General features: G+C 40.9%; 1 protein-coding gene and 1 long non-coding RNA gene across 2 annotated transcripts in view; both read right to left on the bottom strand.

The window, feature by feature from the left end:
• The window catches only part of LOC138194452 (uncharacterized), a 109,183-nt gene extending 92,169 nt beyond the window's left edge, over window positions 1–17,014 (bottom strand). Inside the window, exons 1-2 of the long non-coding RNA XR_011177927.1 lie at window positions 16,939–17,014; window positions 15,053–15,426 (exon numbers count right to left, since the gene is read on the bottom strand). This is a non-coding gene — a long non-coding RNA (uncharacterized lncRNA). The remainder of the gene's footprint in view (window positions 1–15,052; window positions 15,427–16,938) is intronic.
• A 5,658-nt stretch (window positions 17,015–22,672) lies between these two features.
• Window positions 22,673–27,194, bottom strand: sox4b (SRY-box transcription factor 4b). Its single transcript, XM_069143203.1, has one exon. The coding sequence runs from the start codon at window positions 26,631–26,633 to the stop codon at window positions 25,386–25,388; it is 1,248 nt and encodes a 415-aa protein (XP_068999304.1). The 5' UTR covers window positions 26,634–27,194; the 3' UTR covers window positions 22,673–25,385.
• Between the last annotated feature and the right edge of the window lie 254 nt (window positions 27,195–27,448).

Below are 27,448 nucleotides of genomic sequence, written 5' to 3'. Positions count from 1 at the left end.
CACACTGATATCAGATCGCAATGCAAACTCTCTCTAGAACTTCTCTGATGTGGACTTAAGTTGATGTGATCAGCAGATACACCACACATGCTAAAATACATGATGCTTATTATCAGAGCAGACTTGCCTCTTCAGACTCAACTTCTGAACAAACTGAGAAATACTTCAAATGAACCAGTGTTCTCACTCAACACACACACACACACACACACACACACACACACACACACACACACACACACACACGCACACACGCACACACACACACACACACACACACACACACACACGCACAGTGCTGTATATACACACAAACACATTTGATCAGTGGTACCACTGGCTGTGCAAAAAGGACAGTTCTTCTGCCAAGGCAACATGCTGCTGGCGAACACTGAGAGGCTGTCATGGAGTCTTCTGCTCACTTAGCACTTCACACAGTCTGTCATACTCTGTGTTACTCACTCAGCAAAAGCTTGAAGCGTGCATCAGTGTTTTGTGTGACAGTCCAAAAAACACAGTCCTGGATAACCTGGAAACAAAGTAAAAGAAACAGGAACATTTATTGTAAGTTTGGAGGTTTAGTTGGAAAAGCCCAGTTTTTAAAATGAGCTAAGCCAAAAGGATAGAAAATTCCCCTCAAGAGAATGTTTGATAACTGATGAATGACCCCCGCAGGTAACACAACACTTCAGCTGCACGTGTTTTAATCTGGTTTGCCAAGTGGATGAAATGTTGCACAGTGTTATCCACAAGGGGGCCGCTAATACAGAGTAAATGTTTTTTTTTTCATTCTCTTAACTTCTCTGTAGGTCGGAGTTAGCATAGTATTTAGACTAAAACAACTGTTCTACATGGCAAAGACACACACACACACACACACACACACACACACACACACACACACACACACACACACACACACACACACACACACACACACACACACACACAGAGAGAGAGAGAGAGAGAACAAACACACAGGTACACTCACACATGCTCAGACATCCTTCACTTCCTTTCTCTCCTACTTCCATGTTGATTGTGCTGACACAAATACACCCCCCATCCACTGTTACGCTCACATATGCGCACACACATCAAACATAACTTCTCCTGGCATGCACACAAAGAGACACAAATTCTCCCCCTCTCCATCTCTGTCACATGCACACACACACACACACACACACACACACACACACACACACACACACACACACACACACACACACAAAAGCCACCTTACATATGAAAGAAACACCTGATGTTGGACAACTGGAGTTGACTACTACTGAGAGGTGTTACTTTGGTGCCTGCAGTACAGACATTGTGCCCTGTGTGTGTCTGTTTGTGTGTGTCCATGTGCATAAGTTCCAGAAATTTTGAAAAAGAGTGAGTATATACACGCACACATGCTATCAGAGCTCCAACCCACTTCCAAGCATGCAGGATTGCCAGCAGTGAAGGGCAAAACACACACACACACACACACACACACACACACACACACACACACACACACACACACACACACACACACACACACACACATAATACACAAAGTGTGGCATCAGTTTCACTGCTGACCCTATGGTAGCACCTCACACCGGCAAGCACTGCTCGGCCAAATCTTTTCTCATGTATCTCTTTCAGAATTAAAGTGGATGATGAAAGCATGTGTTTGTATGTGCAGTCAATAATAACATGGTGTTCATGCTTTTACACCATTCATATCATGAATCAGTTCATGCATTACCAGGATCCTGCCTGGTAATTAATACAGCATGTTGAGACTAAATTATGGTTTGGAAGCCTGGATAAGCATAGTCAAAGATCAAAGTGTGTAATCACTTCATTTTACATTTATTATGGATTTAAATAGATATTGAAGTAATTTGAGAAATTATGGCTGGAGCCCTGGCACAACAGGAAATGAGGGTCTTGTCCCACAGTTTGTGAAAAAACAAAAAGCTGTCAGTTGTTGTTGTTGATGTTGATATATGTTATGAATGTAAAATCCTTTTCAAAAAATACAATCAAATGTGAAAGAAAACGCAAATCCCCTTAAGGGCAGCTTAGATTGGAGATTAAGTGCTTATGTAGGCTTTCATAGAAATTTGCATGCTGAAAAGTGACAATATTTCCCCAAAATTAATAGCGTTGTTTTGTTTTTTCTGATGAGCAGATCTGCAAATGATGCATACACACAAGCCAAATTACAAATAATTTGTCATTTCCACCCCTATCGCACAGCGTCAGCCAGGTGTACAAACTGACTCAGACACACACACACACACACAGATACTGAGATTAAAACAACAACAGTGCTTACCACATCGACAAACTACCACAATGTTTCCAACACTTTTAACTACACTGATGGTGACAACTACTGCATATTGTATTGAATCTCAATGAAGACCAAATGTAACACATTGGGTAACAAATGGTCATATATGTATGTACTATTCTCTCAATTGCATTTAGTTGCTGGATCTAATTACATAATCAAAAGACAACTTTCGCTCCATACGTTACCCTCAAGTCAAAGTTTAATAAAGGCTAAATACAAATGGAAACGTATACATAAAAAGGCTGCTAGCTTCCCAGATGTGATTAATGAAGTGAGAGTCTCAGTCGACCTCTCTCACCTGCACCAAGGCCGTATATGACTAGAGCTGTGGAGCCCTGAGGCATTGGGCATGTTTGAGTGTGTTAATGTGTGACTGAGAGAAAGTGGTATGTGTGTGTGTGTGTGTGTGTGTGTGTGTGTGTGTGTGTGTGTGTGTGTGTGTGTGTGTGTGTGTGTGTGTGTGTGTGTGTGTGCGCGTGTGTGTGTGCGTGTGTGTGTGCATGTGTGTGTGTGCGTGTGCATGTGTGCTACAGAGTGTGTTTTCATGTGTGTGAATATGCATACTTTTATACGTGTGCATATGTGTGTCTGCGTGTGCACTCCAAGCAACATACCCCGAGGCTGTGACAGACGGACTCTAAACCATGTTACCCACACACCCCACTGCCTCACTTAATAGTGCATGAGATAAGAACATTTGGACTTCAAAATATCCCCCCTCGCCCCTTTCTCTATGGGAAATTGAGTTTTACGGCCCCCCAGTTTAAAACAATGGCTCCAGTGGTTCGGATTGCTGAAAGGAAATGCAGTGTCAACAACTGAGAGATGTCCTCGATCGGTTGAATAGGAAACCTAATGCGACTACAGACACACTCAAGACATCAGTAGCACATTACATGGATGATATTGCACATATATACACAGAGTTAATACATGCCGTATGTTTGTGCACATGCGACGAGTACAGAAAAACACACACATGTAATCATGTAGTGACACAGATGCACAGGCGGATACATTGCACATGGACACCAAGAGACACAAATGAGCTGGAGTAGATACAAGGGAAGCAAAAACACACTGCATCACATTGAAATACCGTGTGCAAAATATTAGGCCTGCTGTTTCCATCATAGTAACTCATTAGGTGTGGTCAGTCTGTGATGCAGACTAACACCAATAAACACAATGAAAGATGTGTGAAAAATCTGTATATTTTACTTTTTGCAGGATAAATTCTCATGTGAAAAGCCAGTCTTAAATCAGCAAGCTACACCTTTGCAAATTACCCGTTTGAAATAACAATCTGCTCAAACTACATATTAATTTTGGTACCATTTCATTGTTAGTTTGGCATTACTTCAGATAAGCAAATGTGGTAGCCCGAGGATTGAGAAAAGTAATCTGAAACTCATAAAGAAATAAATCATGATCCTTCCTGTGCACGTAAGACGTAATCTGAGGAGGGGAACCTTCTGAAGCAGCAAACTCTCACAGAGATCAGATGAACACGTGTGACACTGCAAGACAGTGACTCAGTCATCAAGAGACAGAGGCAGTGGACACCTGCTAAAAGAAGGGCTGATCAACAAGCCATTGTGGTCACAGAAACCTATAAAGGCTGACAAAAAGAAATAGAGAGAGAGTGAAACAGGCCTTAATAAAAATCCATCACTGGTAAGAAGACACTTGAGCACATTATGCTCAAATGCTGTGATGCAGACAGGGAGAGGTAGAGAGTGGGAGGAAGAGGCAGACAGAGAGACACAGCCAGAAACATACAGAGGGAGAGAAATAGAAACAGACAGGCAGCCAGCCAGGGAGGCAGCCAGAGATCAAGAGAAATAGTGAGGAAGAGAGGAAAAGACAGACAGGCTTCCCAACTGTGACAGGCGGGCTGCACTGGCGCAAGGAAACTCTAAATGCAAATTCTGAAAGACAGCAATACATATCAGCATGAAGCTGAGGGAGAGAAGACAAAGTCAAAGTGTAACTAGAGGGGAGAGAAAAAGAAAAAGTGAGTGAGAGCTTGAGCTGATGAGAGAGACATCCACACACGGACTGATGGAGAGTGCCTAACTCAGCAGGGATTCTTATGTTCTTGTCTAAGGGCACAGTCTAACCGGGAAAAAATACTCCACATGACAAGGACAAGTTGTCTTTCCTCCACACCCTCTTTAGTTTTCATTCTGAGACTGAAAAAGTCTGTAAAACAGCTTGTCACCGTCAGCCAACCAGATTACCAGCAAACCACACTGTAAGAAGTGACTGCACCAAACCAGCGACTTTGATGGATTAATAGTTTTTACAAGGACATTACAAAGAGATGAATCTAGCTTTTGCTGACTATGTTCCAGAATGCACTTTTGAAAAAATAATGATGCCACTTTTTTTTTTTTTATCAAATGAGATGCTTTTTGCTTTCACAAAGTTTGACAGAATATTTTTAGATTCTTTGGAAGCTCCAGGGACAGATGAATCAGCACAAAGTGACAGCACATTATCAGTCTAAGACAGATTGAGTTCCACTGAGACGAGTAAAATACAAACCTGTATCTAAAAGTCTAGAATTTCCCTTTCAAGTGAATGCAAATTGCTACCTAAAGTTTTGAGGAAGAATGTTAACATTTGAGGCTGGCATCGATGTCATTGTCAAATTTGCATTTCTGTCTAGCATCATTTCTGTCAGTGTGGAGCAGAGTGAACTGGCGGTGAACTGAAGAGGAGGCTGGCGCAGTGCTCGCACTGTCTTTTGTGGCAAGGCAGCATTTCACTGTGTGTCTGTGTGTGATAGAGAAAATAAGACGGAGAAATTAAGTCGGAGGGGGAAAAAAGGCAGAGAGGAGGGGAAGGCACCAGGGAAAGAAAGAGAGAATAAATTAAAGGGGGGACAGATAGTAAGACATGCGGTAAAATGGACAGAGAAAGTGTTGGAAAAAGAAAAGAGTAAACACCTATTTGCAAGCGTCCTTGTGTCTGCATGCTTTCATGCTGAATAACTTTGTGTCTGAGTGGCCACAGTTCACTGTGTCAGCAGCTCTCATTACCACACACATAGCTGAGGACATCAGAGAGCTTACTAAGTAGCTGGTAAAGCGGCCTCTGTCTATCTGCATACAAACAACAGCAGCACAGAGACCGACGTGTGCGCGCACACACACACACACACACACACACACACACACACACACACACACACACACACACACACACACACGCACACACACACACACACGCACACACAACAAACACAAACGACAGAAAAAAAAAAAAAAGAGGCTCACAAATGAACGCAGAATCGATATGCATGAAACACTTACACACTCATGCATATGCATGGCCCTGAGGCTGGAAGTGGATTATCTACCAAACCCAACTGAAAAGTTGCCTAAATGATGCACAAGGATTAACTTTGTATTTGCAAAAATATGCAGATGATTCAGATTTTTATTTTCGCCAGCATGAACCCAGTCAGAATCATCTAGGCTGCCTGAAGTAGTGATATGAAAGCAGGTAGTTTGTAATAAAAGTGAATGAGTCATGAATAGACAATTGAGTTGCATGTGAGCATTCTTAATTCCCTCTATACCAATTAAGGTACATACATGGGCCCACTTTAATTTGGAAAAAGAGCAAATTAGACTTGAATATAACAAAGATCTAGTGCAGCAGTTTGTTAACTCTTTGTAACTGGTTAACGAGCAATGAAGAGGTAAGTAACGTTGATTGTTAAACAGTAAATGTTTAGTGAGGGTTTCAGTTTTGGATTATTATCTCACTGTTTTCTGATTTCCAAGAAAGGACGGTGCATTGCGTAGTCACGTGTAAGTCTAGCCTGTGACAGCTATCTGAAAGCTAACACTACTTGTCTGTCACAGTGTGCTGGGTAACTGGCTAATGCATAATTGAAAGCGTGACTCGTGCTTACTCAGTTCATTTCTCATTTCTCAGCTGAAGATGAAGCCTTGACCTTGTCTGGGGGGAAAAAAAAAAAAAAAAAAAAAGGGGGTCTATATGTGATTCAGCGCTGGATTAAAGTGGAGGTGTTGTGAACACTGCCAAAGGCTGTACAACAAACGCAATATGTGGGCTGGGTTTACAAATGTGCAAATGTGTGTGTGTGTGTGTGTGTGTGTGTGTGTGTGTGTGTGTGTGTGTGTGTGTGTGTGTGTGTGTGTGTGTGTGTGTGTGTGTGTGTGTGTGTGTATGTGTGTGTGTGTGTGTGTGTGTGTGTGTATGTGTGTCAGTGTGTGTTTGTGTGTGTGCTAATTTCAGTGATTGTCACACACACACACATACTCTACACACAGATTGAGTCCGAATCTAATTTTATTCAGCAAGGACATTTACAAGTACCATGAATTTGACCTTGTGAACCAGCGCTGGCAACACAGCGTAGTACAGAATAGCCAACAGCTGACGCATAGTAATGAGATGCATAATAATAAGAGCAGGGCATGACTTGGCCTTATTCAGCCACATTCCCAGCAGAGATTACACATTGACCTCTTATGAGAAGGCCTAAAAAGAAATATGTCAACCTTTATTCTCTATAAAAGATCTTTAAAAGCCTCATTTTAAAGTTGCAATCTGGATTTTATGACCTTTTACAAATGTGACAAATGCGCATTATTAGAGGATGACTACAGGGGAATGCTAAACTATACATATTTATTTCAATGAGAGTCCTGATTGTTTTAAACTGCTTTCATATTAAATACAACCCCCCCACTGCTGTGTGTGGTCCCATGTTTTATGAGAAATTGGGCTTGTATCCACCAGTGTCCATCATACAGTCTGTACCCAGCTTGGAGCTACTACATTATTGAGAGCGGCACATTTACTTGGGCTTATTCAGCCCATTTCCGAGCACTCAGATTATGCCTTGCACTGGACTGGAAAATCGTGTCAATGCAGATACTCTTACGGGAAGGCTTTCGGTCTGAGGCATAATCTGCCTCCAGGAAGCCCAACTTTTTACATTCACCATCACACAGCTATAAATAGCACACCCTTACACAGAGATTCCTGTAGATGGATGACCTCTGATGCAAATCATAAAATAATTTGGCAATCACTGATAAAAAATTTGAGTCATCTCACAGTGTGTTATCATGCAGCATGGTATCAGCAAAATTTGCATCCTAGAACAGAATAATATTTGGATGGATGGATAAATGAGTGGACAGGAAGAGATGTGTTAATGGGAAATGTTCATCTTTCCAAATATATCATAACAAAAGATGTTTCATATATTGAAATGCATCTAAAAAAAAATGTGTGCATATCAAATTAATTTGAGAGGGAAGACCGAAAAAGCAGCATGAATCCTGGTCCAGCTGACATGTTCAGGTCTGGGCGTTGTCTCCTATCACCAGCTGTCGACATGTGATCCGTTATCTCCCCGAGGGTCAGACACAGCACTGAGTCCGATGAATCAGAGATCTTAGTCCTATGCTGTAATCTTGATTTTTTTTAAAAAGTATAATGTTCCTAAAAGCAGAGTTTGTTTGTATGCATGCACAAAGGAAGAAAGAGGTGTGTTGGACCCACAAAGGCAGAGACTGGGACAGTTTAAAGTCTGATATCTCAGCTCGTGTTACACAGCATAATCTGTTTTATCACACTGGACTAAACTCAAAGATATCTCCATCAAAACAGATCAGCTTCAGCACGAGTCAGCCACAGTCCTGACAAAGTGCAAAGGAAAGATGACACAAGATAATATTTTGGATAAGCCCGCTCAGATATAACTGCCCCAACCCTGATAGGTATATAGTACACATTGTCAAATAAACACACACAAAAATATTATTTCAGGTATTAAAAAAAAAAAAAAAAAAAAAAAAGCATCCTATTTAATAATAATATGTCACCTAACTCTAATCTGACAGCTATATCTGAACAAGATTACTTCTCCTGGCAAAACCTTCCTGAAAATAGCTCTAAACTCTAAAATAACCACAGTGCACCATGGATAAGCATTACAGTAGTAAAACAGTACGATATCAAATTGAAACATCTGTTTTATATTGAGTTTTCTATCTGAAGTTCCCAAGCCAGGCACAAGCTGTTGGAGGAAACAATAATTTACTATGCTTGGTCTCATTAAATAAGTGAAGACAAATGATCTAAAAACAAATGCAGGAAAGAAAGAAAAGAAATCTTAAGTGACACTTCCAGGGCAGCAGGATTGGAGTTTGGTGCTCATTTATTACATTCCTTCATGGTTTTACATCACTGTAGATTCACAGTCATCCTCCTGTGCTTTTATCACTTCATAAAATATATTTTCTATTTTGCTGTGATCGGTTTTTTGTTTTGTAAAGTAAATATTTTAAATAATTACTGTCAAAACATTACAAGTCCTCAGGAAATCAAAGGATGACAGTTTCAAACAGAACAGGAGGCTTTAATTTTCCTTTCAGTTTACAAGGTTTAGTTTGCACTCAACTGTTTGGGGGCTGACAGTTAAGGGATGCTACTACCTAATATAGAGAAACATCACTCTCTGTCTGACAGAAGGATTTTGTAGAGGAAAATGTGGAAAGGTGACAGAAAATTACTGTATATTTGTTTACAAAAACAAATGGAGGTAAGAATCCTCTCTAGCCTTATCACTTTTCCCAAATTATACATAACCTGGAAATATGAGCAGCGCAAATTTGAGTTTGAAACCTTCAACTCCTGCCACCCGACCAAGTTTACGAATAAGACCTCCTCATATGGATATAGGTCTGGGATGTGAAGCCAATGCAGAAGTACCTTAAAGTGCAATCCAATTGAGGGCCACTTGAGTCTGGCTCCAAAAAACACAATGGCTCCAATAGACTCCCATTCAAAAAGCACTTTTCTCCTAAACTCCGTCAATAAGTCAATTTTTTTTTTCCACAAGTCATTATGGTGTTGATATATAGTTGAATTCACTCCTTTTGACCAGTGTTGACATGTTTTTCATTGCCACTTGGCCCACCTGTGAAACTGCTGTATGTCTTCATAAACTCAGAGCAAAGCAGCAATTGTAGTCCTCCTTCTCTGATGCTTGACATATACATAATAGGCTGTGCTTAAACTTGTACCAAAGAGTTAGAAGGATAACTCTGTACGGAAAGGAGGAGTGGTACACTCAGATCATGTACTCCTAAATAAGACTGAATACGCAGCACAAAGGGCAGTCCAACCGTGCACTAATGGTGGGTCTTAATCTGCACCAAGTTGATGGTCTGGAAAAACAGAGCCAGCTCAGTCTAGGTTTAACCCCAGGACACTGGCCTGCTTGGCTGCAAGGTGGGTCTCCATCATTGGCAGCTTTTGTCTCAATAACCTGGTGTTGAAGCGTCCTCATTCACTGTCGTCTGGCACCGCTACGGATCAATTAGCTCGAGACAGATGTCGTTTCAATTAGGATGTACAATAGAGCACCTGACTGAGAGTTCTCTGCTTTACTCAGACACGGCATGAGCCTGTTTGACACCCAACTGGATCAACTGGGGTCACTTCGCTTTGCTTGTGATTTTCAAAATGCAAAAGAAGAAGAAAGATTTCTATTAAACTATTTACTAAAAACAAAAGAAATAGAAATCAGCCTTGCAGTTGCAATATTTAGTGATTGGAGAGAATAGCAACCAAACAATACAGTTCTGGCTGTGAATGGAAATTAAAAGCATCATGAAAAAAACAGAAGTTAGTGCACATAAATAAAGCTGTCACCAAAGTGATTTACTCAGTCTTAATCATGTTATCAAACCACAGTCAATCACAGTATTAAAGCCTACAAGCACTAATATCACTTGACTACGTTTACTACGGTGTTGATCCACAAATGACACGTGTGTGTGTGTGTGTGTTTGTGTCTATAAAATCACAGCTCTGTAATATCTTAACTACCAGAGAATAACAGATTTGTCTGTGATGAAATCCCCGTCTTTACACATATGTCTGTGTTCCCACCAGGAAAGTCTATATGTCTATGTTCCCATGTGAACATTCCTTATGCATGCCTGTCCGTGTGTGTGTGCATGTGCGTGTGTGTGTGTGTGTGTGTGTGTGTGTGTGTGTGTGTGTGTGTGTGTGTGTGCGTGTGTGCGTGTGTGTGTGTGCGTGTGGAGCAGATTTAGCTTTGATAAAACCCCCGTCTTTAGAGGGATTATCAGTCCATCCCCAGACAGCAACATGCTGTGCATTTATGGAGTAATAAGTTGATCTGTAATAGACAGACAGACAACTGGCTAAACCTGTTATTGGAAACTGTGTCCCTGTATCTATACCTGGGCTGGGGAAAAAAGAGGAGTGGAAAGCAATATCTTAGAGACCGTTAGACCTGCTGCGCAGACACACCATGTGAGCTGTCATCCAGTGAATTTTGATTTGGCGCTCATGTGTTTTCTGACTGATTTGTCATGCAATTGTCTCCAGTTTGGTTTTGACTTCTCTAAATTCCCAGAGGGCAAATGTGCATCAGACATAAAAGTATAAACACGTAGTGCGGCACAGAACAAGACATTAGCATTTAAACCCAAACACAAAACAATTAAATAGAATTTTAAAGTCCTGTCCTCATTTTTCCTCAGAGATTCTAAGTGGCTATTAAATGTTGTCTCTGTCGTAGCTTTCCCACTAAAATGATTTCACCCACACTATTTTTGTACACGATCTGCCCGTTATTTCTCATTGCAGGATTTGGGTATTTAAAAGTGGGGCAGAATCCCTCAAAAGGTCACATGTTTAGATGCAGGTTGAGTAGTTTTCAGGTCAAAGCAGCAAAATACATCTGCACAATTATTATATTCCAAAACAAACCTCCTGAGCTCATAGCTTTAAATGTTACCTGTCTGATGAAAGTGTTCCAGTTATATGTTTTTTATACCGTATGTTTCAAAGTTGAAAAATGAAATGATTCCTCCACTCGCGACTACTTCTCTCACCACAGTCCTGGCGAGAGGCATACCATAAACTGAAGAAAGGTTGATACTGTAAAGCTTATCTGCAATATGCTTGTACTTTTCATCTCTCTTTCTCACTCGATTCCTCCTCTCAATCTGCATTCCTACATTTCCTCTCTTTCCCTTCCCTTTCTTTCCTGTCCATCATTTATCCCAATGTCTCTTCTTTCTGCTTCATCTCCCTGTGCTCCCTCTCTATCTCTTCATCCCCTCCTTCAAATGCTCTGCCTTGTGCGCAGTCATAAAGAAATAATTTATTCCTGTCCCCCAGTGCTGGTATGTATTAGCATGCCAGCAAAGCACGTTGACTTATCTCGCGGCTACAGGCGCCGAGTGGTAAAACTAAGCTCTGATAGTTTGCAACAGGATGACCACAGAATGCCTGTAGTTTGGAGAATTAGGACTGTCGTCACGATTAGTAATGGTGGGCCTAATGTTTTACTGCACTGTAAGTCACTCTACTGTACACACTGTAGTGTCCTGCATGACTCACTGATACACACAAAAGGAACATCAATCTAAATTCAGCTGGTGAAGAAAATTAAACAAAATTATTATTGCTGTGGTTTTTGGTTTTTTTTGGCATCTTGCTCATCTTAACTGACTTTCCTTTTTTTGTGTCAAGTCTCATAGTGCACAACACATACAAAATCTGTCTGAGCAGCTGTTAAGCTTTAAAGATTCCACTCAAAATGTATTTGCCCATCTGTCGTAAACATAAGTTATCAGTGTAAAAATAGTAGCAACTCAATTGTGTAATCATAGCTGGAGATAGGTCAACAGTGTTGCGTATGTTAATATTAAATGCTGCAGAAACAGATCAGACCGTAACTGGTATTTGTTGTCATTTTGTTGTTTGATGAACCAGAAAATACAACTAGTGTACACATAAATGCATTGTTGGGGGACTACAAGCTGCAATGCCCACGAGCTCCATGCAATGAGTGGTAAAAATAAACCTGATAACTTTCCTGAGGCTGACCACAGGATGTCAGAGAGAATTAGGCTTAGGGTAGTGATTAGTTACTCTAGGCCTAATGTTGTATTCTAGTCTTATACACTTTGCATAACATCGGTCCAGTTTACGGAAATGTTGGGCGTTACAGTGATATAACTGGATGAGGATTATTTAAACATGTTTATGTCTGTAGAATGGGTTTCACCGAGCCTATAAGGTAGACTGCATTGCTCCAACACTGTAACATGATTTGTGGCTCTCATCAGACTTCACCACAAAGATAAATTTACTTTATATTAGTGTGATAGCAAATAGAGATGAATGGGAGATTATGGTGACACAGATTTAGTTGTATATGTGCTGCTAAGAAAGGGAGGGTGTTAAACGATTAATGAGATGGATATTAAACTTCAGAAGAGGAAGATGCCACAGATTAATGTTGTCCTGTGTAACCCAGTGGATTAGGTTTGGACGAGGAGCTCCCACTGGGACCGCTGTACAAAAGAATGTATGCTCTCATGAAGCGTCCGCCAAATGGCAAATGTTAGGAAGACTGCACCGTACTTGATAATAGCATTAATGATAAGCAATGTAATTGAGCTGCACACAGTGGAGCATGCTGTATTGTAGGAGAAATCATGCCACTGCAACGCCTATTAAAAGCTCAGTGCTGGGCCTGTCATAATGATTAGTTATGTTAGAGATGATGTTTCTGTTTCATTCACCAGTCCATTTTCTGGGTGCTGGATTGAATCTGCACACTTGTTATCCAATGCATCATGGGTGTAAAGCAGGCCAGGTGTAGCTATGAGCTTAATCTGCAGAGCTTTAGATCCATTTACACATTACATCAAAGAGAAAATGATTTTTCTTAAATAAATCTATCCTGGATGCACCTGCAATAGTAATAATAATGCAGACATCATCCAGTTCAATTCAAGATACACCAGCAGCGCAAAAAAAGTTGCAATTCAGGAGTCGCTATAGCACATATTAAGGTTAGGATCCCTGCGTGTCTGGATGGTCTCTATCTCTGTCGCTCTCTAATCCTACGGTACGGTAGATGCATGACTCATCAGCACCTACTCTACCACTGACCTATATCTGTCCCACCTGCGTGTCATGGTGCTGACCGACCTTGATTCCCACTGATCCAGTCATTTCAAAGCTGTGAACTGAGTCTGTGCCACAAGAGCAGCAGAAGGTGTGTAAATACCGTTCTCCCTAAGTCTTAAAACTCGTCGGTTGACAAGTGTATTTAATTTGTTTTTAAGATGACATAGATACTGCCAGGTACACTTATGCTTTTTTATCTTCTGACCTGATAGTTGCAAAGTCACCTTTTATCTTTTTTTTTTTAATATAATTTAGCCTTTTTTATACTTCACCAATAGTTTTGTGTCTATAATTTAGCATTTATTAATTGAATGCTATTGGAATCATGAAATGCAGTGCATCTGTATTTTTTTGGTTGGCTTTAACCCCTCCTATATTTTTCTTTAAAATTGATTGTCTGAAAGGCTGATGTATTTTTGGCTAATAATTCATGTTTTATAAAAACGAATCTCTCTGAACTCCATAAATTGTTCCTTGCATGCTGTTTGCTTACAGAGATAAACAATTAATTTCCGAGGCGACACGGTAGATTAATATCAGCGCACACAGCCAGCAGCCACATCCTTATATATCTGCCTCTCTCTGCTGCACAGTAAAGCATTGTGAAAATGTGATGCTGCAGGACCATGTGGGCTGCCATGCCCAAAGAGGCTGGAGGCGGAGCTTGGATGCTGACAAGTAACAGTTGTATGCTCTCATTGGTTGTCAGTGACATCATTGATAAGGGGCTGCAAAGAGAGAGAAAGGAGTGAATGTCGCTCTCTCTCTCTCACTTACTAATAGTATAGTGTAAGTGAAGGTTCCGAGGGACGCTTGCATTTTCTTTGAATTAGTTGCTGCGACAGCATTAGACATAATACTAAAGCACCTTCTTCGACGAGATGCTGTCACGCATGTCCTGTCCCCTAAATGAACTGAATAGTTTGAAGAAGTAAAGCCATGTTGCCACTATATTGCAGATCAGATCGTAATACACGCAACTTTAGAACAACTGTAAATCAAACACTAATATCAGAGAACATTTCAAAATCATACACAAAACTGGTAATGGACACTTGAATTAAGTCTGCTACATGTGACAATATATGACTATTCAGGGCCATGCATGCCATTTATACGGACATTAAAAGATAAAAAAAAAACTGATGAGGTACTGGCTCATACTTAATTGTACAAATTTGCATTAGATCGAATCAGCCTTTAATATGTTATTTTATCAAACAGATGAGAGGTCATGTGTCAGAAACTTTGAAAACGTTCTATGTTTATTAAGAGACTTTTGGCATTTTATTGACTGAGTGTGTATCGCATTTCACAACAAGTGTGAAAAATCAACTCTTACTTGTGGCATCACTTGACAAAACAGCAGACAATAGCATTGTTTCTGTACAGTATCGATTGTTTAAACTGCTTAAGCAGCGCAACTTCTCCCTTAATTCAGCTGCTATATAGACAGGATGACGTGTGTGTGTGTGTGTGTGTGTGTGTGTGTGTGTGTGTGTGTGTGTGTGTGTGTGTGTGCGTGTGTGTGTGTGTGCGTGTGTGTGTGTGTGTGTGTGTGTGTGTGTGTGCGTGTGTGTGTGTGTGTGTGTGGCTGGGGATTGGACAGCTGTACCAGCCCTGCAAACAAGTGGTTGAACAAGTGCCACATCGCACATCCCACTAAAAAGTAATATTACCTACCCATGCGGAGGGCCGAGGAGGATCAGAAATGCAATATCCTGCTATCCCGGGGACTTTGGCCCAGGCCGTGTCTTGTAGAGAGACATACTACACATTTTTTATAATCCTCAAAGTGTCTCCATGAGTTTCAGATTTCCAAGTGTGCCTAAAATGCAATCCGACTGGCACTGCTGCTGCTGAAGTCTAAATCCTTATGAGATAAGTCTTCACCTTCTCCAAAAGAAAACTGCACAGGCTCTTAATCCTCCTCTTCGTTTCAAGAGTTGCTTGATAGGTGACTCTGTACATCTTCCATGTGATTTCCACATATTTTTATTTCCTTAACCTCCCACGGCAGGAAATGCTTTGCTGGGTAATCTCTGTTAAAATCCCACCTAAGGACAGTTTCCAGAGAAATGAAGAAAAAAAAAAAAGAGATTGAGAGCACTGTTGGGAAAACTTTATGTCAATGCAACAACAAATTTGCTCTTTGCATAAAACTGATAATAAAACAGAATATTAAATTAAATTTATATGCTAAATTATATCCGATTAACACTTTGGGTGTGAATAAGCAGTGTAAAAAATGGTATTAGTGAGAGGTGAATGGGAAATTAGTTTTTTAAAAGTTGTAATACAAACAGTCAAAAAAATGTTTCACAGAATTCAAAACAAATTTTGTTTCCTGTTGCAAATCAATCCTGTGGATGTAATTATTTTGTATGTTGCCTAATAAAAAGTTTTAGGGTAGGGCTACTGTACAGTGGAATGCAGCAAATTCAAACAAGTTGTTTGGCCACACCTTTACAAGATAAAGAAAGTTAAAAAAAAAAAAAAAAAAAGTATGGAAACTTCAGTTATTTGCAATTAACAAAAATCAAAGTGAAACTCTCAAATAAACCTCAAGTTAAGCCTTTAATTTGAAATGTCTCGGCGGGTTTTTATATATGTGAAAGAAAAAAGGCAAATAAAAGCTAATTTAACACTTTGAAATTTTAAGATTAAACAACTAAATGGAAAATATTTGTTAGCAATTAATTTGACGTGTTCTAAAAGTTGTGTCCAGATGGATTTGCGCTCCTTTCTGCTGGTTTTCTTTGTATGGACTGAGAACAAAGGAGCCTTTACAGTAACAAAGAAGCTGCAGCGACTTATACCTGTTGATCTGTTTCCAATGAACTATAACAAGTTTCTTAGAGATTTTGGAAACGAACCTATTTCGTATTTATCACGTGCGCTCTTTTTGCCTCCAAACGTCACTCTTTATTCGTGCAAAAAGTTGAATTCTGTGTCATCGTTTTGTTTCTTAGAGACTTTACACCTGATTGCATTGTGCTGAATTCCCATAGTGCAGTGGCAACTTCGCAAACCCACGAAGAACATTGTCAAAAAAAATTACTGAACAAGCGAAAAAAAAACTATTTACAAACTATCTATGAGCCAATACTTGTCACTTTGTCTTTTTCTGGCGTGCGTAAAAGGTCCTTTCCTCCGCAAACTTCTGACAGGCAACTGCTTTGTCTTGTGTGTCGCAACATCCCCAAGAGACAAAAATACGGCACAAGCACAAACTCCATCTCACCTCCCTTAAAGCCTACTGTCAATTAATTCTAAGTAGCACATGCTGAGCATTATTAAGCGTTATGAAGATGCGTGTCTGAGCATCCCCTCAAGTTCTCTCCTCAAAGCGCCCCGCATCAGACAAAGGAAAGGGGGACCGCTCCTCTCGCTCTCTCTCTCTCCTTGCTGCCTCGATTTCTCTATGTCTCTCTCCCTCTCCCTCCTGCTTTGTGCTCAAGTTTGAGCGCTGACGCACCAACTACAGCCGCAACTTTTAACTGGAAATAAATGCAAAAATCGCTCCGGGGGAGAAAGCAAAGGCAGTATCCCGCTCGGAGGTAACTCACCTGGGGGTTGTTTGCTCTGTGCGCGCTGCCGTGCGTCGTGGAAAAAGTTTGAGAGGGCACATCTAGCTTTGTGTTGTGGAGTCCCCCTTTGTCTACACGTGTGATAGATGGATGGGGCTCCTTTTGGCCGCGCCTAGTTCATTTCGCTCTCCAAAGAGTCCCGCCCTCTCAAAGTCAAACAACTATGCACACAACAATATCGGACTGTGGATCCGTCTGAATACTAACAGAGAGCATGGTGGCAAGTTGAAGGATTTTAATTAAGTGTATTTATGTAAACTCACCAACTTCTATTGATACGTTTTCCAAATGACATTTGTTTTACCTGTCATGGTCTATTTTGTCTTATTTTTACTCATTATATTCAATTTTATCTGATTGACTTTTTTATTCGCCTGCTATTTGTTTACACAGTAACACCTCTTTGTAGTCTTGGAGGTACTTTCCATTGAGAGCTGGTTCTCATCTCTCTCTGGCTGTCTCTGTCTCTCTGTCTGTCTGTCTGGAGACCCGTAAAAGTAACTACTTTAAAACAGTCACACCAGACAGTCTTTGCATCATCGTTTCTGTTATTTTTCCCTTCTTCTTTTGCTTAATGTTTGTGTTCACATGGTGCAGGCAGGCTGACAAAAACTTTACTGGGTGCTCCGCCATGGAGACCACCATTGTGTCTGGACAGGTAGCAGGGGAACAAAGGAAGAGACAAAAGAAAAAAGGTCTCTTTGTATTGTAATGCACAGAGTGGCTTGTAAAAATAAATAATGCCGTGGCTCAGCGGTGCGGCTACCAGGTGAAACCTCAATCCTTGAAAAGCTTTATTTGGCATTAATTTAGGCCTGAGGTTCAGAGAAATGGTCTCAGTCATCTTCTTGACAGATGTAAACAAAAACAAACACACAATCACACAAAAAAAGGTATTTGAGAATTATACCTTTTTTTTTTTTTTTTTTTACACATATAACAGTTGAAAAAACTGTTGTTGTACTTAATTGTACCTCATTAAATTTGGTTAGATCAGAATTTATTGATTAAATCCCAACACGTCTTATAGACACGGCACAATACGTTAATTTCAACTGTTGTATAAGAGCATTCTTAGGGCCCTCTATAGGACCAATATGTCATCACACTTAAACAAAAGAACAGGTCATTTGAGGTAACTTTAGTCGTCATAGAAACAATAATCAACGTGATTAACTTTGTGCCATGGCCGCAGTTTGGTTACGTTTAGGCACCAAAATTACTTTTCGGAGAAGATGGTTAGTGTTTTGATGAGTACGTGTGTTACAGATGTTGCGTAACTTACATAACAAGTATGTGACGTAAAAATTGATAGGTACTAGACATGCGTTAAATCAGCTGAAATCAGTTAACGTTCATTTTTGGTTTTAAGCCGGCTACAAACTGTGTGAAAGTCCTGTGTTTGATCCATCCAACCACCTATGACTTTTAACACTCTTCAACAATCTACGCTGATGTTTTAGTGGTGAGGAGGGGCTCGTATTCAGGACTAAAGTTGATCGTTTTCTGAACTTTCGCATGAAAAATGACTTTGTTTCTTTTAACCATCATCTGAACACGAGTTCCAAATTTGCATACACCTGCTGCGAATAATAAATGTAAACCCATTACATTCTAAAATTTGCTGAGCGCAGTAGTCCAGTAACTTGACCTTTTTACATCAACTAGTGAGACAGAACATCTGTTAGTGCATGTGTGGTCGAGCAATTTTCAAGTAACACAAGAAGGGAAAGTGAAACAAAGCTATTGGTGATACAGTCTCCGGTGGTAATGTTTTGCAATTGTGTTGAGAAGGGGGGACAACGAGGCAGGGGAGTAGTGTGGTGTTGTAGAGTAAAGCTAAGGCAGAGAAGAAATCATAACTGTCTCCCCTCTCGCAGTTGTAAGTCTGCCTGTTAGGCCTGAATGTAATAAATCCAAGCCCCAGAGAAACAAAGCAACCAGACCGACAACAGACATACATTTGCAAATGCATGCAGTGACAGTTATTAACAACACACTTCTTCACAGGCAGATAGAAATGTTGTCTGTGTGGCCCTGCCTGTTAAACTCGACCTGGGTCCTAGAAAACAGACAAACAAACAGGAACTTGTCTGTGTATCCTGGTTATGATGTTTCTGTTTGTGTGAATGCGAGCTTGTGGGAACACCTAGACAGAGCCAGTCAGGTAGAGACTCGAAAACTAAACATAACAGACACGACCAACCACTGTGTCCTGCATTTATATGCCAGAGAGACACAGGTGAATAATGAAAAGGGGAGTGCTGCTGTTCATGAAACTGTGTGTACTGAAAACAACTGAAACACGTGGCATTTGTGCAAAGAAGGAAATAGCAAGAAAATGCATAAAACAGAGAGAAGGGAGAAATAGTCATATACCCCCGCTTGTCACTGCACCATCCACCCTCTCTGGGTTGAGCTCAGAAGGGCTACATATACAGACAGGCAGACATAGAGATACAGTCATACCTCTCTCACCCCCCCTCCGGCAGAGCTCTTATCCCCCCTGCTGTGGTTTTACTGGGCCACTGACTCCAGCAGTCAGCCTGCTCCGCTCCGCTCTGCTCTGCCCTGGCTGCTGCCTGCACATCTCCCACTGAGGAGTCAGCTGAGCCAGGCATGAGACTGCACACTGAACAGGCTGCATACAGCTCAGAGGAGCTTAACGCACACACAGAAGTGCTGTAACTGTTTGGAATTTTTGCAAGATTATACCACACACTGAAGATATTATCTCCTCGCATGCATACATATTTATCACGGGGATGTTAAGAAATAAAGTATTATGCAGTGGGTATTTACCAAACCCTATGACAGCCAGCTGAAAAGACTGTTTACGTACTGTGTAAAGTTAGTCGTTACACACAGCCAATTAAGCTGCAATAAAAATGTGTATATCTGCATTTTGTTTCGATGCTGAGGGCTTAGTTATAGCAGCAGCATCATAACATCAGTTATGGATCCATGCACTATTGCACAATCACTGTATTTTCTCTGCAAGTGCGAACATTTAGTAGTACCAGTGCTGTTTTTTTTTTAGACATAGCTCCAATTATAAGTGTAGTTTACAGTCTGTTTTGTGTCTTCCACTTCTCTTTATCTACTTCCCTGTCCTATTACCACACGAGAACTCATGACACCAAGACTAATTCCCATACTTTAAGTCTTGCTGTCTAAAAGTAATTTTGCATCCAATTATAGCATTAAAAAAATACAAAGCACCATGAACTGAAAAAAAACAAAACACTAGTGTTTTGCCCATACTTCATGATTTCACATCAATTAGTTAATGATAGCTATGATTGAAAAGAATATGATTGAAAAGATGTAATAGCTACATCTTTTCAATAATGTCCTACAAAAATGTGAACTATAATGCAATAGAACAGAATATGTAAATTATTGTTCCAAATTACATAGTTTTTTCTTAAAAAAGCTGACGGACGACAAGGGACAATATCTATTTATATCTATGTATCTATGTCTATATATAGGTAGATATAAATATTTATATAGATATTTGTTGATATACTCAGTGTCTTGTCTTGCCACAGAAATACCCATGTCATGCAGTGTAATGCACATACATGCATGCACGCATGCACACGGACACTCACACATATGCACACACACTAAAACACATTTACAAACTGTAGACAGACAGACATGCTTGTCAGCTACGCTGGAGGGCCCTTGGCTGACTGCTGCTAAAACAGCCCTTCCCCCACAATAAGGGTCTGTCTGGGAGAGGGGGAAGGGGAATTATGACTGTCTGAACGGCAGCATACAGCACAACAGGGTAGAGTAGAATAGAATAGAATAGAATAGAATAGAATAGAATAGAATAGAATAGAATAGAATAGAATAGAATAGAATAGAATAGAATACAGAACAGCCTTAAGTCTGGAAGGAAGCCCAAGAATATGAAAGCCAATTAAGGTGGCCCTAGTATGTGTGCAGCTTTTATTAATGATGTAAATGTGCAATGTAATTTTCTTCAGAAGGAATAGATTTTAGGCCATTACAAAACTAAAGGTTAAATATTTATCTGGTCAATTGCAGTATCATAATTGAGCTGTTCATGCTGGATTCTAGGCTTTTGTTGTGTGCTATCTGCATTTCCTATCTAGGAGGGTTGTGACAAGGCAGGCAATATATATATATCTTTCATATCATCAGGCATTAGTGAGTCATCTTTTTAACAGTGACCGTTTTGTAAAATATGCAGGAGAACAGAGCAGTCTGACCATCCATACCTTGTTATTCATTATAATGTTTTATGCTCATAAAGATTCAAGCGAACCTAAAAACAGTTTCGTATTTTGAAATTTGTGACAATACACAATATCACACCCAAAGATAATTGGAGGTAGAGGTTAATTAATGGGATTTAGTGCTGTTGGGAGCACCACTTGCGTGTTCTGTTTACTTCAAGTGACACTAGACCATTTTCTGTTTTCACCCAGTAGCACCACAGTTTTAAGTTATTCATAAAGCATTTCATTTTTAGCCCCTCAAACCACAAATCAATTGTACATGGCTGTTTGAACAGATAAGTGCTGCTTTTTATGTGGTTTCTTTCTGATGTCAAAAACTATGCAACACAGTTTAGAGAACCAGATATACGGTGTTTTTTTTAGACCTAGAGCTGGGCCATGCCATATGGTCACATAATAATCGCTATGGGATATCCAGGTCCCAGATCTACACTCCCATATTAAGTATATTTTGAATGTATGATGTAGACTTAAGCCTTATGGGGACTTTACATGAAAACATATCAAATATATGTCACAATGGGGTTAGGTCAATCTCATTGATTTTCTCTGTCTGAGTCCATATAAATGCATCTATTTCTTGGATCCACAGTTGAGTTATAAGCTTCCCAAAGCCTTTTTACAGAATCAACGCCATCCTGATTCTATAGAGGGTGGAGCCTGCCTTAAAATCTTTCAGAATCGGTCCTGCCTATATTGTACTTTATCTGGGATTAAACTGGGCACTTCCATAGCTTAGTTCGCTTTCTAAACTCTTGGTAAACCGTCTGCGGGCCATTCATACTCAATGTAGAAGACGCTGTGTGAAAAAAAAATCATAAGGATAAGCAGATGTAGATTATAAAAACTGACTTAATGTGATATTTTATAAAACAAATATTTTCTTCTTTGGTATGAAGCAACATTTGAACAACTATCAGTACCTTAAAAAATGATCTGTAAAAAATAACCTATTTTGATTTTTCTGTCTCAGCAGTTCATGCAATCATAGTGTTACCCTGTTGAAGTATGAAGTTAGTGTTTGGAAGCACATTGCCACACAAATGGAGTGGATTTCCCCGAAGCAGTTCCTGCTCATTAACCATTTTATTGGTTATTACATGTACTTTGGAAACCCATCCACATAGTATGGTTTGCTATTAATTGTTATTTTTCTACCCAACTTAATTACGTGTTGCCATAAAGAGGGGAACAACTACTAGCTGATGCAGTGTACATTAAGTAAAAGGTTTGACGGTCCTGTATGTTGATTTAAAATCGAATGTTTTTTAAAAGCAATGACAAAACCATAACTAATCACAACACAATGTTAGTAATGATCATTAGGAGTTGATGTTAACTATTATTTTCTTATTTGTGGCATATAATAATGCCTACACAAACACTAACCACTCGTGGAGATAACATGTTGAAGGATCAAGAAAAGACTTGTAGAGTTTCAGTTCCAGCTGATATTTATTTCCTTCCTTGAAAAAGTTCTGTACACAAGTTTGTATCAACAATCTGACAGGCAGTGAATGGACACAATTTAGCTGGCATGAGTTCCCCCCCTTTCTCTGAGTCTCAAAAAAAGGGTGGTTCCTTTGTTTATGGCATGATTAGAGACAATAAATGATAATTCTACACAGCATATTGCACAGGATGGATGAAAAATAAAGTTAATATATTTAAAAATGCTTTCATATATATATAAAAAAAACAGTCTGAACTGACCACCTTAAATGTAAGTAAGGATGTGTAAAAGATAGCAGTTCTAGACAGTGCCTGTCCTCGATAGCAACAACGTACATAAACACACAATCTTTTTGCTTTATGATACAGTCAAATATACAAAGATCGAGTTCACGTTTCACCGTTTTTCCTCATTTTTTCATTTTTTTCTGAAAAACACAACAGCTAATAACCTGAATCTGAAATACAAATGCTATTCACCATGCCATAAAGATACTAAAACAATTATTACCTAAGAGTTAGCCGACAAGTAGAAAAGATTATATATTCAAATACAATGAGAAACGCAGTACAAGTAGGTGTTGCGGAACTCAAGTCAGAAATTTGAATACGCTTGATGTTATCATCCTTGTTGTTTGCTTGCTATATTGATAGCCTGTTCAATCCAGTGGTTGATTGGCAAATATGACATCAGTTAATGAAAACATCAAGAAACAAGTCAAATTTAAAGCTACAATCTCCTCGTAGTTGTCATAGGCAAGATGTCTGACAGGAAATGTAAAAAGCAAGTGGCTGCTTCAGATAGTGACGCTATTAAACCCACATGGTCCACGGTAATAGCCTCCAGAAATAATGCGTTCCTGTGTCTTTAAGGAGCCTGCAGACTGGCACTGTAAACGTAGAAGGTAGGCTGATACGAAGACTGGTGCTGCTTTCAAGTGCTGTTGGGAAAGATCGCAATTACACCCTTGCTATGCTTGCACTGCAGATGAGACGTTCATGGATTGGACATGAAAGAAGTCTCATCAGTATTTGCTGGTAAAAGTTAAACAAAGTTTGCCTAAAAAGACGAATTACACACCTGATTCCTGTTGGCTCCTCTGCTAAGTCAAAAAAAAGTAGCTCGGTGCCTTTAATTTCTAAAAATCAGACTACAGGCACCACAGTGTTAGGAGGTCTGCTCTGCTGTTTGTCCTCACAAAAGCATTTCCACAGGCAGTCGAGCCTCACAAAGTGTACGAGCTTACCACAAGCACTTGAAGGCAGCATGAAAACCAGCCTGCCGGGGTATTAAACATTAGGAAATCCAATACAGCTGTATTAGTAAGCTACACACACCGATTGTTGACTCCCCCATTTTTCTATATAGATTTGTACAAAAATACACTGAGAAAATAATCAAACTGTTTCCTCTCTTTTAAGTGTCCAAAAGTGTGTACATTTAAATATAAAAAAGAAATCAAAAGTTGTGTGTTTTTAAAACTCTAGCCCTTCGCCTGAGAAGGAAATGTGACAGACACAGACATACTGACAAACAACTGTGTAAGAAAAAAAAAAAGAAAAAAAGAAAACAGGACAAGATCATGTATACAAGAAATTAAAAAAAAATGATCAAGTCAAAAATGCTTGGCCCAGTATATAAATACAACATCCCATATAAAATGGCATCTGAATACATAAACAAAGCTCAGAGGATGAAAAAAAAAAATCGGTGAGGATTTCTCTATAGCTATCATCTGAAATCAACATTAAAGGATTTTGGTCCTGAATCATAGAGAACACGTGTATAAAGTTCAGCACAGATTTGAAGTTGCGGTTGAATCCTGAAGTCTGAAAAATTACGACAGCTGGTGATTATTTCAATGTCCATTTTTTTTTTTTTTTTTTTTAAGAGAAGAACCGAAGCGAGCGCCACCTATCCATTTAAATAACCCTAATACTAGTTTTTAAACTGCTCGACAGTCTCACAGAAAACCTCAGCACAAGATAGGAACAAAGTAGGCTATCATGCTTAACATGTTTTTTGCTTTTGAGAAAATATTCGACTTTTAAAAAAACATCAACCCACCTCGGTTTCATAAAAAAACAAAAGAAAAAAAAAAAAAAAAAAGAAAGAAAGAAAATCCCTCTCGGTGACACCACAATAAAAAAATGTCGCACGGCAGTCCTATTTCTGTACCTTTTTAGTGGTGACGTTCACTTGGCGATTGGTAAAAAGTTGTGAAATGTCCCTTTTTTTCTTTTTTTTTTTTCAAATCAGCAACAACATGGATTAAGTGAACGGCGGACCGCATTACGTGCAAATCAATCACAGTTAAGTTGTTCAGTTCAAAACAGTCCAGGGCTGAGCGTTTCACTGTCAGGAAACGGCCAGGCTCTCCTTTTCTCTCCTCTGGTTTTGCACTCCCTCCACTTTCGTGGTTGTACCGAGTCCCACAGTCCACGCATCCAAAGAAAAGTACGAAAAGCAAGTTATTCGCTTTAAAGTTTAGCTTTCCAAGGACTTGCAGCTCTTGCCCGATGAAGGCGAGAAAGGACGGGGACTAGTTTCAGTGGGGTTTTTTACTAGTCTGGTGTAGTTAACACAAACTATTGCGCCCACTGTCGCTGGAACCCCCGTTTCTGTTTGTGATCATGTTTTTTTTGCGCGCAGGATTTTTTTTTTTTTTTACCTGTCGTTTGTTGCCTTTTGCTCTCTCAGTACGTGAACACCAAGTTGGAGATGGTGGACTCCAGCCAATCCCCGGAGATCATCTCGCTGACTTCGGGCGTGCAGTAGTCGGGGAACTCGAAGTGGGACCCCCCGGAGCCGGACTCAAAGTTCAAATCCCAGTCCCTGTCCAGCACCGAAGAGCCAAAGCTCCCCAGCGACATGCTGTCGAAGCTGGGGCTTGGGTTGATGTCGAGCAAGTCGTCCTCGAACTCTTCATCCTCCGAGGAAGAGGAAGAGGACGAGTGGGACGAGGCGGAGGAGTGAGAGCCGGAGGGAGTGGGTGACGAAGCCCGCCGACTGCTGTAGGTGTGTCCGCCGTGGCGCTCCGAAGACCCGCCCAGGCTACTGCTGCTGCCGGGGGACTCGGCGCCTTCCTCCCTGCCGCTGGTCGCGTCCTCGTACAGGCTCAGCGGGTCGCTGGAGTCCGCCGAGCTGCTGAGCGTCGGGCTGGCCGGGACCACGACTGAGGACGCGGGGCTTACGCTCAAGCTGGCTCCGCTGTTCCCGAAGACGTATACTCGCTTGGGCTTCTTGCCATCCGGTATTTGCTTGGCAGCTGAGGACACCGATTTCGACTTGTAGAGGGAGTTGTGATGGTGCTCTGATGGGTGCTCAGAGGCAAACAGTGATGCTTTGGTGCTACTGCTGCTGCTCCCGAAAAGTGATTTGTGGGGTTTGCTGCTGCTGGGTGATTTGGATCCATTCTTCCTCGAAGATGAGGATGTCTTAGTGCTGGTGTTGTTCGAGCTACTATGAAGTTTTTCTCCCTTGTCTCCGTTACTGCCAGGCTTAGACGCGCTTGACTTTACCTTCTTTCTTGGCCGGTACTTGTAGTCGGGATAGTCCGCCATGTGCTTGAGCCTGAGCCGCTCCGCCTCTCTGATGAAGGGGATCTTGTCGCTGTCTCTGAGCAGCTTCCACCGCTTCCCTAGCCTCTTTGAGATCTCAGCGTTGTGCATGTCCGGAGACTGCTCCATGATCTTTCTCCTCTCTATCTGTGACCACACCATGAATGCGTTCATGGGTCTCTTGATGTGGCCGCTGGGAGTTTTACACCATGCCGGGTTGTCTCCCAACTTGTCGCCGGCGGTCGAAGAAGCCGTGGAGCCCGGGGAGAGAGGCGAGGCGGCCGGGTCCAGGTCCATACATGCACCGGAGTCGGAGCTCGAATCCCCGGCAAAAAAGGACAGCGCCTCGGCGGTGCTCTCTGTGTGGCTCATTTTCTGCACCATGCTGCCCAGTTACACACGGAGGGAGAGCTGTATTTGCTCTTTCTCTCCCTCTCTCCTTGGTCCTCTGATTCACTTTAAAGCAAACTCAGCTCTTTTCTCCACCTCTTCAGTTTGAGCTGAGTTGAAACAGTGCAAGCAATAATTCACTCCTGAGATGCGCCGTAAACTCGATTATACTTCAGTCCAGAGTAGCCCTAAAAGGCTAGATGCGTACAAAAAAAGTTTAATTTCCAGGTTCTGTTAAAACATAAGAGCTCACTCTCCACTTTGTACCCTGTGATCGGTCTCTCTCAGTCTCTTCCTTCTGTGTTATAAAATCAGATCAGCCGTGTGGTCACTGAACATAGTCTATACAGCTGCAGAGCGCAGTCTGAGTGCCACACTGTGCGTTTGGGAACTTACAAAGGGCTCCCAAGTATACTGTGTAAGGTAAGTGCTTGTCTCTGCATCAGCTCTGTCCCCTCTCCTAGAAACAAAAGCCATGCATGCTGGGGAAAGGAGGAAAAAAAAAAAAAAAAAAAAAAAAAAAAACGCAGCTAGAGCGAGTTACACTGTCCGCCTTCCATCTGCAGACCTACAGTCGCGTTTCAAGCAGCCCTCCAGACCCGGCCCCCCTTGCTTGCATTTATCCCTTCCCGTGATACAACGGCGATAAAAATCCACCAATCGGACGCTGTCACTACCCTGCCTCTGCGCCAAATTCACGCCCCCTTCCGCGCTGATTGGCCGAAAATGGAATCTAATAATAATCAGCGCGTGCAATGAGGAGCCTCGTGTCTGACCTCATTCCAGAATACAACAAGAAACTTCAATTT

Source organism: Embiotoca jacksoni, unplaced genomic scaffold (assembly GCF_022577435.1).
Source record: "Embiotoca jacksoni isolate LCO1_2020_lvr unplaced genomic scaffold, fEmbJac1.0.p SCAF_11, whole genome shotgun sequence".
Classification (NCBI taxonomy): Eukaryota; Metazoa; Chordata; class Actinopteri; family Embiotocidae; genus Embiotoca; species Embiotoca jacksoni.
Note: the sequence above shows the minus strand (reverse complement) of the source record. Positions and strands in the feature narration are given on the sequence as shown.

Coding starts and splice junctions, on each gene's coding strand:
- sox4b (XM_069143203.1), bottom strand. CDS start 26,633: ATGGTGCAGAAAATGAGCCACACAGAGAGCACCGCCGAGGCGCTGTCC.